The sequence below is a fragment of the Neovison vison genome, chromosome 6 (assembly GCF_020171115.1).
Source record: "Neovison vison isolate M4711 chromosome 6, ASM_NN_V1, whole genome shotgun sequence".
NCBI classification, from domain to species: domain Eukaryota; kingdom Metazoa; phylum Chordata; class Mammalia; order Carnivora; family Mustelidae; genus Neogale; species Neogale vison.
In genome coordinates this window covers 96821428-96840401 of record NC_058096.1, presented here as the reverse complement: position 1 = coordinate 96840401, position 18974 = coordinate 96821428, and the positions used below count along the sequence as shown (strand labels likewise).

The window sequence follows — 18974 nt, the reverse complement described above, 5'->3', positions numbered from 1 at the left end:
AGAATCAAGTGCTCTAATACCTCAAGGAGGGGAACCAGAGTCTAAGGCCATCCAGTGAAAACTAAAGATGAAAGAGTTGGAGATCCAATGTAAGCCATTGGGGTAGACAGAATTCAACTACCACAACGTTTTTCAGGATTTAACTTTCATAGAAAATATTCTCTTATAGAAATAAGTTAGAGGAACGCCTGGGAGGCTCAGTCAGTTAAGCATCTGCCTTCGGCTCAGGTCATGATCCCAGGGTCATGGGATGGAGTCCCCAGAGCAGGCTCCCTGCTCAGTGGGGAGTCTGCTTCTCCTTCTGCCTGTCTCTCCCCCTGCTTGTACTTGCATTCTCTCCCTCTCTCTGACAGATAAATAAAACAAGAAAGAAGAAAGAAAGAAAGAAAGAAAGAAAGAAAGAAAGAAAGAAAGAAAGAAAGAAAGAGGGAAGGAAAAAAAAAAGAAAAGAGAAAAGAAAGGAAACAAGATAGTAGGCAACTCTTAGCTCCTGTGATGCTTTGGTGACATAAATAAAGTCCCCCTCTTTAAACAAACACACCTTTGTGGGATCCCCACTAGGAGAGTGGAATGCATGTTCAATTTCAGTCCCCTCTCTCCCCCTCAGCCCAGGTTCCTTATGCAGGGTCACCTGCAAATCTTTCTGAACAGTCTTGCAAAGCATTCCCTTTTATATACATTCATCTACATGAAGGCAGGGTACAGATGATTCTCAAAAATAATGGAAACAAACATTTATTTGTGCTCAGTACCTATTGCTTCAAAGGATGTAAATATATCGCAATAATATCTGACTTCAATCCCCGGGGAGAGGTCTATGCCTGTGATTTTGTTCTAAAACACTTCCTTTTACTGGGAGACTAGGGGAGTTTCCACGGGTGCTCAGGTGTGATGGAGAAGTTGCAATACGCCAGCCTCCTCAGCGGACTGCAGAGAGTAAAGGAGCAGTCCCAAGTGATCAATCAAGCCATGGCAGAGCTAGCAACCATTCCCTATCTACAGGACATCAGTCAACAGGAGGCAGAATTGGTAAGTGTTTTTCTTTGTTTAAGGCTTTCATGGGCCCTGGGCTAACAGAAGAGGGATATGTTCTGAAAAGAAAAAAAATTGTGAGAATCAATGTAGTCTGAGGGAAAACTGCCCAACCCTCCTGAGGCATTTTAATAAAGAAACTAGAAAATGTAGAAAGGTGTTTCTGTCTTTTATTTGCTCTCATCAACTAACTTCCATTTTTATAGCAAGAATTTTGTGATGGTAAAAACATGGAAAAGGGCTGATTATTCATATCATGGAGCAGGCTTTTTGTTTTAAAGAAAGTATAATTATAATAAATTATTTCTTAAACTCCAAGTTATGTTAATATATAATTTTCTTGAAAGGGAAAGTGAGAGGACAAGAGTAATCGCTATATAAAGACCAACCCTGCAAAATAGTCTTTAGAGTTTTCTTATTCATTTCTAGTTTCATACATATGTTGGCAGTGCAACACACACACACATTCACACTGGTACATTTCTTTTTTAAGATTTATTTAGAGAGAGGGAGCACAAGCCGGGTGGGTGGCAAAGAGGCAGGGAGAGAGCATCCTCAAGCAGACTCCCCACTGAACAGGAAGCCTGATACAGGGTGTGATCCCAGGACCTGAGCTGGGATCAAAGTCAGACACAATCGACTGAGCCATCCAGGTGCCCCCACACTGGTCCATTTAGATAAAACAGTTGTTTCATTGGAAAGGAAAATGTAGTTAGTCAAATGATTTTTTTTAACTAAATTGACGAATGAACACAGAAAACACAGAGCCAGTCAAAAATTAGTTGAAGGAATATCTTGGAGAAACAATCTTCAAATAGATGTGTATATTCTAACAATAATCAATATTAGGAATGATGGCTCCTCATTTGTAAAACTATTACTAACCCCTGTGAGGGCCATTCGAGGATAGGTAAAATTTACTATATATGGAGATCCTAATGGTTTATAGGGAAGGGCTCTTTACTTTGAGGCTTTAATTGAAGGTAACCAAAACTAATTATAGACCTGAATTGAATTCACATAGCAGGGATGAGAACAACCCAAACTGATCACCTATAATTTTCAGATAAATAAAGCAACCCTCCCTTTTGGAGCTTTTAAAGTTGTAACAAATTAATCCAGCAAGAAATGAACTGCCAACATTTATAATGTTCATCTGACCCTGTTAAAGGGTATTAAATAAGTAGTGATATTCAGAGTCAGTATATAAAGTGGTCTGACTCGCCAAATAATAAAACTATGCATACTAAAGTTTGAAACTATGGGGTCAGGAAAAGTCTATTAATCAGGGAATTACAAAGTCAAAACTGGCAGGAATACTTTCTAAACCTTTATGGTTCTGTGCAGTGGAACACCTTCTAAAAGGCTAAGTGTTTATCCTACCACTCATAAGACATTCAGGAATGTAGTAAGTATGGAGTTTTCAAAGTGCATATTATAGCCAATTTTAGATGATTAATGCTCCTCTGAGATAAGAGGAAGCAAAGAAAATGTTAATTTAAGAAGCTGGCACACTGTTGATCCTGTCTTCCTGAAAAGCACATTCAAGATTTAAATGAAAAAATACAGGGGAGTTTCCTGCACTTGGGTTTTTCAACCAATTATCTGCAGCTTGTTTTCCCCCTCTCTGGAAATAACTTATATTTCTAAATATAGACAGAGAGCATCAAACTAGCATTATTGACATGTTTTACTCACATGTTAGTGTAATAGTTCACTATCTAAAACCTTGGAAAATAGATTCATGGAATATTTTCATAATTTTTATGCCTACTAGAAAAAAAACTAATGTCTATGGATTTATATGTATAGGCCAAATATTTAAAAATCACATATCTTGCAAGATTTCATCACCTTAAGTAATAGATTTTACTTTCCAACTTCCAAGCGTAGGTTAACCTAGGAAAATAAATCCTAGTAATATCATCTCTGGTGCTACATAAACAGGGACTGCTCAGTAGAAGAGTCTTGAGTGACTCAACCCTCCACCTTCCTGCTTAAGCTCTGTGATATCTAACTTAGAGATCATCTGAGAGTTCACACTCTGATGCCACAGTGAACTGAGCTGACATTTGTTCTTTTTTTAGAGAACTTTCTTTTTCAGTTTTGATCATCACATGGCTTGATGCAGTTTCATTACTTTGCAGCCACATACGCAGCATGTACATGGGATTGTTTTAACTTGGAATGTGGCAATTTGGGGCAAAGGGCGGAATTTTCTAAACTTGCCTTTGAAAAAGGCAACTTGGTTATTTTGAAATTTTAGAAAATAAAAGAATAGTAAAAGACTTTAAATGAGCTAACATCCTTTAGAAGGCAATAAAACAGCGCAATTTTAGTATTGTCCTCGGGTGAGCTTTTGCATGATGCCTCGAATAATGATACATTAGCCTCAGGAGAAAATACTAAAATGTGTTCATGTACTACATGCCATTTCCTGAGTGAATTAACTACTGCCTTCATTCTTTACAATCCGAATCTGTTTTTTTACAAAACATCAACACTTACTACATTAAAACCTATATGTTTTCTACAAATTTTCAAGAAGAATCTTTTCATTGTTATAATATTTTATATCTGCAATAATACTTGGTAATGACTGAAGCAAAGACGAGGTGGCAGTGTTCATTGTCGGAAAGATGAGTAATAAAATCATCAGCGTACAAATGATTTTTTAATTAGGTTTTAATCTGTGTATTTAGAGAAGTTATTTCTGTGTGAATTCCACACTGATAATTTTTATCTTGGTGCCACAGCTGCAGTCGCTAATGGCAGATGCTATGGACACCCTTGAAGGAAGAAGAAACGATAAAGAACGTGTGTGGAATACAATCCAAAAGGTAAAACTTTCAGCTGAAGGGAAAAGATATATTATTCTCAAAGAAAATATCCATCTTGGGTCAAATCTGTTTAGAAGATAAAAAGAAAAGAGAGCTCTTCAGGTTGTTTTATTGTTTGTTTTCTTTTTTAAATAAATGCAGCTATCTCCCTGGAAGTATAACCAGAATCAAAATGGATTTTTTTTTTTTAAGATTTTATTTTATTTATTTGAGAGAGAGAGACAGTGAGAGAGAATGAGCGAGGAGAAGGTCAGAGAGCGAAGCAGACTCCCCATGGAGCTGGGAGCCTGATGTGGGACTCGATCCCGGGACTCCAGGATCACGCCCTGAGCCGGAGGCAGTCGTCCAACCAACTGCGCCACCCAGGCAAAATGGATTTATATAATGTTTCCTCGAGTCTGTTTCTCCAACAGATTGTGGTCATATCCTTTCATGGGTCTTCTTATGTTCATTTTCATATTCTATTTTCATTATATGCTTTGTTATTGGTTAATATAGACTTTTTTAAAGCCCTCTCATCTATGTTTTAGTCCAACACCACCCCCCCAACACTTTCCCCACTTGAGGAGTAATGGCTACATTTCAGGGAACTACAAAGAAAATAGCACATTGATGTTTTGGGTGGAGGAGTAACATACTGGTTGTTAGAGGTAGAAAACCCTCCCTTCATTGGCTACCTCAGTTAAATGTAACAAGCACAGAGCTGCACCTAGTACCAGGTACTTGGAAGACTCATGGGACACTATAGAGCTCTTCGACAACGTAGAAGGGAATATGTTGAGTCTCCAGTCCAGTTAAAGGCAATAAATTGTAGTCATTCTGCTCCCTATTCAGTCTCCCTATTCAGAACCCATAAAGGGAGAACTGGTGTCAGATATGAGAAGAGCAAACCAAAGGAAACTCCAGTTTAAGAGGTAACAGTCAGCCATGATGGATTCTAGTGCATCTGAGGGAATGGGTGTCTTATGTAATCAGTTCAGAGGCCCTATCATAAATGCATAGAACAGATATGATATTTCTGTTGACTGTCTACTGTGCTGGAAGGAACACTGGGTTTTATGAATATTGTGCTGGACAATACAAACACAACCCCTGCCTATGTGGCCTTTACCATCTAGGAAAGAAGACAAGTACACAGTTACAAGTTTACCGAATATTATAGTTAAAAAGTAGATGTGCAATAATCTGTAGAAACAAATAGGGGAATATAATCTTGTCTGAGAGGTCAGAAAAGTCATTTTGGAAGGGCTCCTAGGTGGCTCAGTGAGTTAAACATCTGCCTTCAACTCATGATCCCAGGATCCTGGAATTGAGCCCCACATCAGGCTCTGCTCAGCGGGGAGTCTGTTTCTCCCTCTCGCTCTCCCTCTGTGGTCTCCCCACAACTTTTGCTTGTGCATGCTCTCTTTCTCAAATAAATCTTAAAAAAGAGAGAGAGAGAAAAGACATCTCAGAAAGTGATACTAATACAACATTTTAAGGATATGTAGTAGCTGTCCAGGTAAAAACAGATTTCTACAGAGAAGGCAGAGTTTGTACCAAGAGTGTAAAGAAAGCGTGTCAAATTTGAAAACCAATAAAGGGAGAAAAACTAATGAAGGAGCAAGGAACATGTTTCAAAATGAAGTGCAGAAGCAGAAGTCAAATCACAGAAAGACTGATAAATTATGCTAAGGATCCAGAGTGTTTCAGAGAGTATTTATCTGGAAAGTGTTTTTTGATACATCTCTAGGGCTACAGTGGGAGAACAGATTGAGGAGCTACAGAAACATGGAGAGGTCAGTTATAAGGCGGTGGTTTGATCTGTGGTGGTGGGTGTACAGATGGAAAGAAGCGACAGTTAGAAGGAATGTGCAGGAAGCCAAATCTATAGGCCTTGTTCACTGATTGCATAAGGGAGTTTAGAGAACAGAATAAGTTAGAACAATGCCCAGACATTGGGCTTGAGCCAATGGGCAGGGCATGGGGAGAGGTTTGCTGGTGCCATTTACTAAGGAAGAATGCACTTCAGAAATGTAGCTTTGGTGGGTGCCTGGGTGGCTCCTTTGGTTAGGCGGCTGACTTCAGCTCAGGTCATGATCCCGGGATCCTGGGATCCTGTCCCACAGGGAGCCTGCTTCTCTCTCTCCCTCTGCTGCTCCTCCTGCTTATGATCTCTCTCTCTCTTTGGGTCAAATAAATAGATAAGATTTTTTTTTAAATGGGAGGGTAGCTTTGGGCTGAGAAAATAAATTCAGAGTCCAGTCAGGAAACAGAAACCACTGCAGATATTTGAAAGGGAATGTAATATAAAGAATGGTCCACTAGGTAGAACATTGTTAACTCAGTAACTGAAAAAGCAAAGGAGAACAATAATTTAGCACAGAAGAAGCAATTAAAGGGAGCGGCAACCACCCATTAGGGCTGGGAAATCAAATAGAAGAGACTGGAATTATTAAAACTTGGAAACTTGAAGCAGGAACCACCCTGTGGACCAAAACTCAGACCTCCCTCTAAGAGGCACTGCTAGGGGTGCCTGAGTGGCCCAATTGTTGGGCGTCTGCCTTCAGCTGAGGTCATGATCCCAAGGTCGTGGGATTGAGCCCCACATTGGGCTCCCTGCTCAGTGGGAAGCCTGCTTCTCCCTCTTGTGTTCCTCCTCTCACTGTGTCTCTCTCTGTCAAATAAATAAAAATCTTAAAAAAAAAAAAAAAAGAGGCCCTGCTCAACTGGTGCTATTATCTCCGAGCTTGGAGGAGGAATCCTGAAGGGTTGAGATCCAGGCTTCTGAGGAGGGGCCACTAACTCACTGGGGCTGATGGGAGGAAGGGTGGCGGGAGTGAGGAGGCAGTTATAATGGAGGTAATACTGCAACTTTTGGAAAAACTAGATTCAACGGATACTACAGAAGAAAGCATAACTTTCTGGGGCAAAGAAGCCTTGCTAAATGATGCTCGCAGGAACCCCCAGCAGACAGGAGATCAGCAAGTGAACAAGAAGCACCAAGTCCCTGCTTTCCCCTTTGGTATTGCAATATCCCCTCTAACACCTCCTATTGACAGAGACTAACAGCTGGCAAAACAGAGATGGGGTTTGCAGAGTTCCAGCTCCCAGCATAACAGAGCTAATCATAGAAGGGTGGGTTTGGAGTTAAGAGGCTATAAGCTAGTAACTGGCACAAAAATGTGTTGAACTCAGGATGCTGGCAAGACATCCAGGGGGATGTACAGGAGTCTGGAGTTCTAGATAAAAAACTGAATAGAGGGAGATTTCTTGGTTGTTGGCAAACTGATACTAACTGAAATCATTCGAGAAGTTGAGATGACTGAGAAAGAACATTGAATAAGAAGAGAAGAGAACCTTGAGGAGTACATTTCAAACTTAGGAAGAGAGCCCTACAAAGGGGTCTCAGAGGAAATGGCAAGAAGAATTGGAGCTAGAGGTGAATCAAATCCAATTCTGACGAGATTCAAGCAATATAACCAAATATCTCTGTTGTTTATAGAAATAATTTTTTAGCATAGGGTCAGTAAACTACAGCCCACAGGTCAAAACCAGCCAATCACCTATTTTTATAAATACAGTTTATGGCACACAGCCCTGTCACTCATTTAAATAATCATCTGTGTCACCTCGGCCAAGTTGACTAATTGCTACGGAGACCGTAAAAACCTAAAATATTTACTGCCTGACCCTACATAGAAAAAAATTTGCTGTACCCTGGTTTATAGCATTATCCATCCCAGAAATATTTACATTTGTACAAACTACATATTTGTATTCACAAATCCCAGTGATAACAGAGCAACAGTCCAATTGTGAAATTCCAAGGAGCAGCCAAGAAGATGGAAGAAAAATTAACATTCATCCCTACCTGTCTCCGTCTCCTAGACAATCACCAATTCCACCTGACACTAAGCTAGGTTTTGATGTCCACACTCATAGGAATGCTTAGCCCGTGGCTTCCCACTTTGCCCCTATTGCAGTTATTTATTGTTGTTATATATCACCCCAAATATAGTGGTTTAGAACAATAACCCAGTACTATATCTCAATTCTGTGCATTGACCAGACTTGTCTAGGTGGTTCTTGCTCAGTGTCTCTCATTCAGTTCAATCAGATGGCTGCTATGCTGGGGGCTGCCGTATTCTGAAGGCTAAGATGTACTAGACTACAACATGGTTCACTCATATGGTTGACAAATGACATCATTCAACTGAGACAGCTGACTGGAATGCCTGCATGCGGCCTCTTCATGGGAATTGGGCTTTAAACAGCTGGGTTCTGAAAGGAACTATTTCAAGAAGAAAGGAAATAGAAACCATCAGTCCTCTTAAAGGTTAGACCCAGGACTTCTGCCATATTCTACTGGTCAAAATAGTTACAAAGCAGTCCAGCTTCACAGGATTGAAAGAATAGATTCCGTTTCTCCAAGGAGGAGTGATATATGCATTCATAAAGAGAATGAAATGATAAGATTGATCGTTGAGACAAGCTCCAGCAGAAGAGCTATGGATCTCTGTCTTGTGCAGGAGAACACCTGCAAGTGAGCAGAAGTCAGAATAGTAAAGTCAAGGCATCCGAAGCTGGAACATTGCAAAGCCACACTACCCAACCATTAGGTGTCTAGAAAGTCTCACTGGTGAGCAGCCAGTCTTTCCAAATTAAAAGCCCTGGTAATGATCCTAGCTTTCTAAATGGAAGCTCCTGAGAGGTCTTTAGGAAGATGTGAATGGGAAGGAACAGGGTGCCAAATTTTTCCCAAGGGCTTTTAATTTGGTTAATGCGGCTCTACAAAGGATGATCATATCACTTTCAGACAATTCCGGTAGCAAGTAAGTAATTTCCTTTTACTGCTACAGAGTTAATTTGCGTGTGCAGAAAAAAATAATTAAAAAAACCTAATTGTACAAGCTACACTGTGTTCTGAGCCCACTAGAAGTTGATATCAGCATCCCCACCTCTGAGATCTGTTATCTGTAATAGAAACAGCTGTTGTACCTAATGAAAACACTTGGAATTTTCATCTGAAGCAGCAGAATTATAGCAGCACCTCCTAGCTGCACGTACTTAAAGGGTCTGTCAGAATCCCCATTACCTAACACAATTCCCAGGGCTTCACTTTGTTACAGGTCTATAAAAAGCCTATCAAGATGAAATCTGATTCATGAGTGCTGACCTCCTGTCTACGTTTTTTTTTTCTTTGAGATTTTTCTAGGAACCCAGAAAAAAGAAAGGAGACAATTGTGTTTTTTCCCAATTCACCAAAACTAAAATATATTCTTTATAGGGTTTTAGGAAAGTGGTTTTTGGTTTGGTTTGGTTTGGTTTTATAGGATATTTTCTTTCTAGTAATTAACTCAAGAAAAATATAAGTACGTTGGATAAGCTGTGGCAATACAAAAATAAGCATTTTGTGTGTTAAAAAAAAAAAAGTATGTTTTCTTATGTTGGAAAGTCCCATGTCACAGCAGGATTCTTTAACAAGGTTTAGTCCATAACGACAACAACAAAACCCTAAGAAAACATACACTTTTGAATATCCCAGAGGTCTTGTTATCATACTGCTCATTCATGCACACATCCAACCTTTACTGGGATCTCCTGTGGGTCAGACAGTGTTCTAGACATTGGAGATACAGCCGTGAAAAAGTAGTGTCCTCATAATGTTCGCATTCTAAAGTAGACACTGAATTACTGAAAGTAATATACAATATGTTGTAAGTAATGAGTGCCATGGCTGGAGGAAGCAGGAAAGGAAAATAGAAAGTGCCAATGATTGCAACTGCACTAGAATAGTCAGGCCAGGATTCATGGAGGTGATGCTTGAACAAAAATCCGAAGAAAATGCAAACCTTGCAAATACCTGGTGAAAAGCATTCTAAGTAAAGGAAACAGCAAATGTAGAATCCCGAGTTGAGAGAGTACCTGGCATGTACAAGGGACTATAAGGAGGGCCAGGGAACCAGAATAGAATGAGGAAGAGTAACAGAAGATGAAGTGAGCAAGCAGAGGATACTACGCTTTGTCAAAGAGAAAAACAAAAACACTCTAAGCTGCTGAGTTAAGACTAGATTGAGGGGGGGGAGGGGAGAGTCAGGGAGACCAGTTAGTAGTTTACTGCAATAATACAGGAGAGTAATTATGATGGCTTGAACCCAAGTTTGGATGGCTTCAATCTTCAATCCAAGTGAGAAATGGTCAGATTCAGTCTTCTATCCAAAAGAAGACCAAAGGCTTATTTAGAGGGTGGCTAGAAAAGTAAAAAACCACCCCAATACAGCAATTTGGAAACCTGGGCCTGTTGCATATTAGCTCAGAAGCCACTTCCTTTCTCTGGACCTCAGTTTTTTGATATGTAAAGTAAAGATATTGAACAAGAAGATTTTAGGTCCCCTCTCAACTCTGAATGGATGAGTCTTTTGAAAGCCAGACCATCAAACTGGAGAAATAAGAGTCAGTGCTTACTGAGCTCTCAGTATGTGCCAACACTCTCCTATATTCTCTTTTCATATACCAACCCGCTAATCCTCACATGAGGTCAAATGTTTAACAGATGTTTATTAAATAGAGAGAGGTCAAATGTTTAACAGATGTTTATTAAACAGAGAAGTTCAACAGTTTGCATTGATCTGCACTTGATCTGACCCTAGAGCCTAAACTCTTTCTTACTAGAAAGAAGCAGCCTGACAAGGCCCAACAGACCAGCATCATTTTACATATAGCTGAGCATTTAGGTCTGAGGCCAAATGGGGAATTATGGTGGCTTCCAACTAAAGTGAAATTTGACCATAAACTAGAACAGTTTGATTGTCTTCAATTCTCAAAATAAATTTCTTTCGATCTGGGCCTAAGGAGTCACTAAGCAATTTTTGGTGTAGTCTACCTCTATCATCCTCCAAATAGGATCCTCATCCTCTGGTCCTTAGTTTTTCATCTAGAACCAGAAAGGGTACAGAACCTGAATCTGCAAATCCCTGACCATTAATTCAGCACCCACTCATGGGACCTTGGGCAAGTCACAACCCTCTGAGAAACGTGTGTTTATATCCTTACCACCTTCAGAGTCTATGATTTTATGTTACCTTGCATTGAATCCTAAATCCCATTAAAGCTTTATGAACTAGGCCTGAAGATAAATAGAAGAAGTCTTTAGAAAAAGGAGTCTTAAAAAAAAAAAAAAAAATCATGTGCCAACTGTTAAGTTGGAACATTCCTATTTCTTCTCACCACAAAATCAGTTAAGAGAAACAGTTAAGTAGCACTCTGTCTGCAACTCAGAAGAAAAGTTCTTTGTTCTTCCTTTACAGAGTCTAAATTTCACATTAAGGAGATCAGAATTTAATCTCGTACAACATAAAATATTGTCTTATTCTGATATGCGTCTGGATCACTGATTTGAGACTAAATGAGGAGAAATGAAATTTTGTTATTTTAAAAGTAATGAGGGAAATACTCTACCATGTAAACATGGTCCTGTGAATTTTCATGAAAAGAAATACTATTTTAAACTTTCATCAAATATTATAATGTGGTACATCACAATCTTCAATGAATTCAACTAATGGAGTATAGGTGGATATCTTTAAACCATCCATATGAACTTGTTCAATATTATTTAGCTTTTTATGTCCTTTTGTCTCAAAATCTTAACTTATAAGTCATATTCATCATCATACAGACATGATATTCATTGATATACTAATTTAGTCTTTTAAGATGAAAATGGGATAGAATTGTATGTCACTTAGCAACTCTGTACTGTTCAAGGCTGTGGATGTAGGCAGAGCAAGCAGGGGAGAATACAAATCTGGGAGATGGGCCAGGGGCAGTTGGTTGAGGAGGAAGAGAGAAGAGCAAATTGGAACATTTTATTTACTTTCCACATCAGCATTCAAACCTGAATCTCTCCAGAAACTCTTCTGAGAGAGATTGCACATGCGGCACTATCATTCATCGGCCAGTCATTTGGGCTGACTAATATGTGGTTAGGGCATGCAGTTGTGTCTCTCTGAAAGTACCACTGGCTTTTCAAAGATTCAGCAGCCGTACTACTCATTTGCAAAGCAGTTTTTTCAGCAATCAGGCTTTTCCTGTGTGTCTTGTTCTTTAAGGAGTCTCTGCAGATTTATTGCAATTTGATTGTGAATCTTCTCCGCTTCTGGTTATAGGCTTCCTCATTAGCATATCCCCAAATTCCTTTACAGTGTGTACTCTAAGCACTGCTAAGCAGTTCTGTCCATGGTATAACGCAGACTGTGTGGAGAAACCCAAGCGCTCTTGTTGCTGACCACACTGGGGAGAAGGGCAGGAACAGACTCTGATGTCAGGGAGAGAGGCAAGGCTCAAGGGGCAGAAAAGGCCAGATGCCTGGGATAAAACGTTGAGGTCCCTAGGATAAATGAGTCTGTGCCAGTAGGTGTCCAGACAGCAGCAATAGCAGAGTAGCTGCCACCAAAGCCCTGTCAGACCTCCTGGGTGTTGTCAGAGGCTGAGCACTGGGGCACTTGGACCTGGAAGAAGCATTTCATCCTCAAACGTTGCACTCAGCAAAGCCAAGTTTAGCCCAAAAGTGGAGAAAGCCAAACACCTTGGTTCTAGTCATTTTCCCCAGCTGTAGTGTGACCCTCCAAATCTAGATGACAAATAGTTAAATAGTTAAATAGTTACCATTTAAAGTAAACAGCATCTTTCTCCTCTGATTTAAAGGAAAAATATGTGGTTAATCTGTTAAACATTTTCAACAACTGTATTTGCTAAGCACTTATTTTCCACCTGTGCTTGGTCTTCCCTCCAAAATGGAGAATACCTCTTTTATGTACTTCATTGGTTGAAAGTATTCTAAAACTTTCATGATTTCTGCAGCAGAAGCATTTCTGTGTAGGAGTCAAATCCTAGCATGGCCCTCATCTAGGGAACATGTATCCAGGAGCTTTGCCAGATTTAACCAGGAGTTTATCAAGGGGCAGACAAAACTAACTGCCATTGTGCTCACATACCTTATAAAATACTGTGTTACTCAACAAATGATCAAGCTATGATAGTCTCTTTGAAGTTTGCTTTTGAATAACTATCCCAATTAAAACAAGCTATTGGAAATTTTATTTCAGATAAGTAATTACGTTAATTAATACTGTAGTGATGGCAAATATTACCAGTGATTACTATTGATCTTTTGATATGTGCCAAGCACTTCATCATCAGGTTATCACATTTGATCATTGCAACAACTCTGTGAGGGAGATGTTATTATTTTTCCTTTGAAAGATGAGAAAAAGAGCTTGTAGAATTAACAAGGAAACAAACCTAAATTTGTAGTGACGGTGTTTAGTTTTAAATCAGATTTGTTTGGGTGGAGCAAAGGCTCTGTTCCTAACCATTAGCTAGAACAATTATGTTAAACCAAATGCAGCTACTAAAAGTCAATGGCACAAAGAATATTGTCTCACCCAAGTTCAGATTCTGTAAGACAGCCAGTAAGACAACCCTTGAGCCTATTTTTCAGCAGTGAGTAGACTAGAAGCATCAGAGGCTGTTGTAGCCATCCTCCGTCCTTCTCTAGATCATGGCTGACTGGCCCACCTGAGGATTTATCCAGACAGCCTTGAAGCAGTTGCCTGACCAAATCCAAAACTTGGCACCCAGTGTCCCCTGGATCATCAGCTCTCAATGTCTTCCCTCGTTATCCCTCCTTCTACAAAATAGTGTTTAGATTGGCTTTGATATCTTACCATTTTCCTCTCTTCCTGCAACATTAGAACTTCAAGGAAAGAGCTTAGAAGTCTGGTCATTCCTATAGTGTACTGTTATCGATCCGAGGGCCACCTTCTGGTGAGTTATCTGAACTATTCTGAAATGCAGGCTGTCAATGATAATGCAATTTCAGAAGCACATATTGCCATAACCCCTCCAAGATTATCCTCAGAGCCTGGAAGCCTTGAGCCTGAGACTGGACAACATATTTTTCTCATTCCTTCTCTTCCTGGGATGCCTCCCCGCCTGTCCCACTAGTGAGCTAGTATAGGAAGGTAACTAAAACAGAAATTGGAAATGCTTATAGTTTTTTTAATGTCTATAAAAACTTTTCAAAATGTATCTTTCAGAATTTCAGTGAAATATCTGGGGCAAGGGAGGGGAGCATATATCTCAATTCTATTTTGAACCAAAGAGCGAGTTTGCAGTTCATTCTAAAGTTACTCTCCTTAAATTACCAAAGGTGTCTTCTTTGCTTGGCAGCCCAGCATTTTATTGCATGTATTTTATACATTAAGTTTTGCAATCCTTTATAATTCTGGAGAATAACACAATAACAGCTTATACCACTTGGTAGTTAAATGAACCATAGGACATCGTCCATTCTGCATTGAAAGTGGGATTAATACAGAGTTCAGAGCAATTGACTTGTAGCTCATTCAATCATTTACAGTGTACTCATTATACCTTTCATCTTTTGGAGAAGGGCAGAAATGAAAGTGCCTTTACATGCAGCCCTAAAGGAAGGTATGGCCCATTTCTCATTCTGGTTATGACTTTCTTAAAGTGGTGCATGTGGAGGAGGGGATAAGACTATAATCTAAAACACATATAAATGCCATAAGAATAAACACACCCATATCTCTTAGCATCAAAACTGTGTGTGTGTGTGTGTGTGTGTGTGCGCGTGTGTGAAACTGATGTGTACTCTGCTAAAAATGGTTTTCTGCTTAGGAGAAGATACTGAAGAAGAGCATGAGATGGCTGGTGAAAAGGATGAATATAGACCTATGTTAGAGATCCAACCTAAAAACAACATAAAGTTAGGCCCCCTCTCTTACTGAATTAAAAGGTATCAGAGAGACTTCTAACTTCCAAGACCTCTTGTGCAGAAAAGACCTCTTCAGTTTCATAATGATTGACTACATCATATTAGCATAGATAATTAGAAGCAACTGGAAAAACTGATTCAAGAAATGACAGTATATCTCTCTGAAGTACAGGGGTCAAAAATTATTTTTTAAAAAACCATAATAGAAGACTTCCACTTCAGGAACATGGAGTAGATATGCTTTTCCCTATTCCTCCCATTAAGTACAACTAAAAATCCTGAACATTATATATAAAACAAATACAAGATTCTGGAATGTGAAATGAGAAGGACTGACAACCGAGAGACGTGGAGACTTGAGGAACTACATGATGGATTTTTGTTTTCTCATATATCCTACATTTGTTGCTGAAGGAGGTAGAAACCCAGAAACATTAACATGTGTTGACAAAACAAGCCCCAACAAAAGCATGCTCTCTCCAGTCAAAGGACAAGGAATGAGGAAGCCTAGCAAAATGGAAAATTCTTAGACAATAATCATTCTACTCCAGCCAAACATCATAGAAAAGAATGGTGATCCAACACACAAAATAGTCAGCAAAGGTCAAGCAAGGAGTTAGACTTCTATCCTCACTAGGCTATAACAAGGTGTCCAGTCTTTCCACTCTAACAGGGTGGTTTCAGAAAAGACCAGATATGGAGCCTGGACTTTCATCTCCACTGGATGGTAAGACACCACTTCCTCCACTTCCACCTGCTAGTGTGGTGTCAGAGGCCTGGTAGGCAGTCAAGATTTTTGCTATGTACCAACAATTATGAGCCTGCCTCCTCAACATGATGTTAGTGGAGGCCACATGGCAAACACTGATGAGGTATTGCTACCCCTCCCAGCTAGAGAAGTATCAGTGAAAACCTAGGGAGGAACTTGAACACTCATCCTTAACCAGAACTGACAAGGAGCCCTTTCAGGAGTCAATGAAAGTTGAGTGGGGAACCTGAACTTGCATGCCCACTTAGCAGTAACAAGGCAGTGTTCCTCCCATCCTCTGCCATATCAGTGTCAGAAAAATCTGGCTAAATGAGAAGGTTTAAATAAGATCCAGAGCCTCATATCATAATGCCCAAAATGTCCAGATTTCAAGTGAAAAATCACTCATCCTACCAGGAAGCAGGAAGATCTCAAACTGAATGAGGAAAGACAATAGCTTCTAACACAGAGATAATAGAGTTATTAGAATTATCTGACAAAGATTTTAAAGCAGCCATTCTAAGAAATGTTTTAATAAGCAATTACAAACACCTTTAAAAAATGAAAAAATTGAGTCTCCACAAAGAAATAGAAAGGTTAAGCAGATAATAGAAGTTATAAAAAAGAACTAGGGAGGACGGTATGATGGCAGGGAAGTTGGAGACCCTGTTTCAACCGGTCCCCTAAAGTGAGCTAATTACTACCAGAGCACTCTGAACACCCATGAAATCAGGCTGAGATGCAGGATTATACACTTCTGGATCTCTATGGGGGCAGAAGACTCCAGTAGAGAGGTAAAGCAGAGTGGGAATGATCAGACTGATATCGGAGGACAAACAGAAGGGGAAGGGAGCCACCAGAAGCGACCCATTAGAAAGTAATACCCCAATAACAAGAGTGCCCTGTGATTGGGGACCAGCATTAACTTGGAGTCTGGTTAAAGCACTCAAAAAGAACAAGAGATCTTAAGGGGCAGCTGGTGGAATCAGGCAGTCACAGGCACGGGCATGAGCCTAAGCCCACAGACCCAGGATGGCCTGGCCAATGACCACCCATGCCAGAAAGAATATGGTGGAGCCCCCCAGGGTTGCACAGCTTGCACCACCTCTCAGCCAGGGTGCACTCCTGCCCCTCATGAGGGAGTCTGTTGATGGCGCCAGCCTGTGCTCCCTAGAAGTTTTGCCCACTGCACTACCCAGGTCTGACCCACCTGAGAAAGCTCCCTCCTGGCACTAGCTGGCCATCTCTAGGACCAGCTGAGTCCCAATCCCCCAGTGGCAACCCAAGGTCTGGACCCCAGATAGCAGTCCCAGCAAAGGCGCCCACTGGAAGTGGGCTCCCTGGACCAATATTGCTCCTGGTTTTAGTGGCTCGGGGCTGGGGGAGGTGGTGCAGAGCCAAGTGGTCACTTTGCATGACCCCTGAGATGGTGACTGGGGATGTGCTCTGCCTATGGGAGGTTGCACAGCTCAGCAGAGTTTGCAGAGGGCGAGTCTGTGTGTTCTGGACTACCCAGAGGGGAGCAGACTGAGGCTTCTCTCTGAGACAGAGGTCTGGGTACAGTTTGCTTTCTACTAAACCTCTGAAAAGCTGCAAAAAGCCGCCAAAGAACAAAAACCTCCAGAGAACAAAAGCCCGAAAAACCGGTTTCCATAGAGCCCAGCTCATTGATAGGGGGCAGAAGGACTCAACTGAAGCAAGACTGTCTGAAAAACAACATAGCAGGTCCTTCCCCCAGAAAGCAAGCCAAAAGAACGAGAGGACAACCACCACAGGGTCCCCTTAAAACTGTAAAACCCCAATATCAGGGGAAAACAATATATTAAGCTCCTGGTATTGCCTTAAAGCCTGTATATTTCATAGATACAACTTCTATTTTTAATTCATTCTCACTATTCTTGTTCTTTAATTTTTTAACCTACTTACCATTACAACTAGAGGTTTAATACAACATATTCCATAATAACCCTTTAACTTGAACTTTTTTCATATGTATACCTGTGCTTTTCTTTTTCTTTTCTATTTTTTTTAATATACATATAGATATAAGCTTCAAGGTAATCCTCTTTCCCTAATCAATACTACCCCTATATATAAACGAGTTTTAATCTCCCTTTAATCTCTGGAAAGTTTAGTCCTTTAACAAAGATATCAAGATACACCCAGGAAGAATCAAAATATCCTTCCTCACCCACATGAAGGATTTATAACCACCCTCCCATCTTTTTCTTCTGTCAGTGTTTCTGTGTATTTGTTTTTGTTCTGGTATTATATAAATCTTATCCTTGGGATTCATTTTGGCTGGGTTCTTTTTTTTTTTTTTTCTTGTCATTTTTGTCAGTCTTTTTGTTCGTCCATTTTTGTTTGTATACCTTATAAATAATACCTCCGGGGCCCCTTCTGGCTGGGTTTTTTTTTTTTTTTTCCTCTCTCTCTCTCTTTTTTTCTTTTTTCTTTCTTTTTGGTGGTGACTTCTGATTGCTCAGAAGTGTTCCAGGGTGCACCTTGCCTAGATCGCAGTTGATAAATTTAGCTACACATCCGCTCAACCACCTCTCACCAAAATGACTAGGAGAAGGAAAACACAACAGGGGGAAAATTCAGAGACTGCCCTCTCCATCAAAACTATCGGATATGGACATAAACAGTATGTTAGAAAGGGAGTAATTATCCAGGCAATGGCTAGGTTGGAGAAAACTATTAGTGACAACATGGAATCTCTAAGGGCAAAAGTGAAAGCCTCCCAGGAAGAAGTTAAAAATGTTATCAATGAGATCCAGTCCAATCTAAATACTCTAACAGCTGGGGTAACTGAGGCAGAAGATAGAATTAGTGATCTAGAGGACAAACTGATACAGAAAAAGGATCAGGAGGAGGTCTGGAACAAACAGCTTAGAAGCCTTGAAAACAGAATTAGGGAAATAAATGATGCCATGAAATGTTCCAACGTCAGAATTATTGGGATCCCTGAGAGGAGAAGAAAGAAAGAAGACTAGAAGATATAGGTGAAAAAATTCTTGATGAAAAATTTCCCAATCTGGGGAATAGAACCAGTGTTCCTGTTCTAGAGTAGAAAGAACACCCTCCCAAGATCAACGAATCTAGAAAGACCTTGAGGCACTTGATTGTGAGACTAACGAATCATAATTTTAGACTAGAACTTTTGAGAGCAGATGGGGGAAGAGATCCCTTACATATAGAGGAAGGTCCATCAGAATAATGTCAGATCTGTCCACAGAAACCTCGCAAGTCAGAAAGGGCTGGAAGACATATTCAGGGCACTAAATAAGAAGAACATGTAGCCAAGAATACTTTATCCCACAAGGTTGACATTCAAAATGGATTGAGAGATAAAGAGTTTCCAAGACCAGCAAGGTTGAAAAGGGTATGTGACCTCCAAGCTGGCACTATAAGACATATTAAGGCGGGTTCTATAAAGGAAGAAAGAACCCAAGAGTGTCATAGAATAGAAAATTACACAGACAATCTATAGAAACAAGGACTTCACAGGAAACATGATGTCAATAAAAATGTATCTTTCAATAATCACTCTCAATATGAACAGCCTGAA

General features: G+C 40.1%; 1 protein-coding gene across 1 annotated transcript in view; it reads left to right on the top strand.

Moving 5' to 3' along the window:
• Nucleotides 1-18974, top strand: part of SPATA16 (spermatogenesis associated 16) — a 229842-nt gene that overhangs the window by 187391 nt on the left and 23477 nt on the right. Inside the window, exons 8-9 of the mRNA XM_044255113.1 lie at nucleotides 865-1029; nucleotides 3789-3872. Coding sequence (XP_044111048.1) covers nucleotides 865-1029; nucleotides 3789-3872 — 249 coding nt within the window. The remainder of the gene's footprint in view (nucleotides 1-864; nucleotides 1030-3788; nucleotides 3873-18974) is intronic.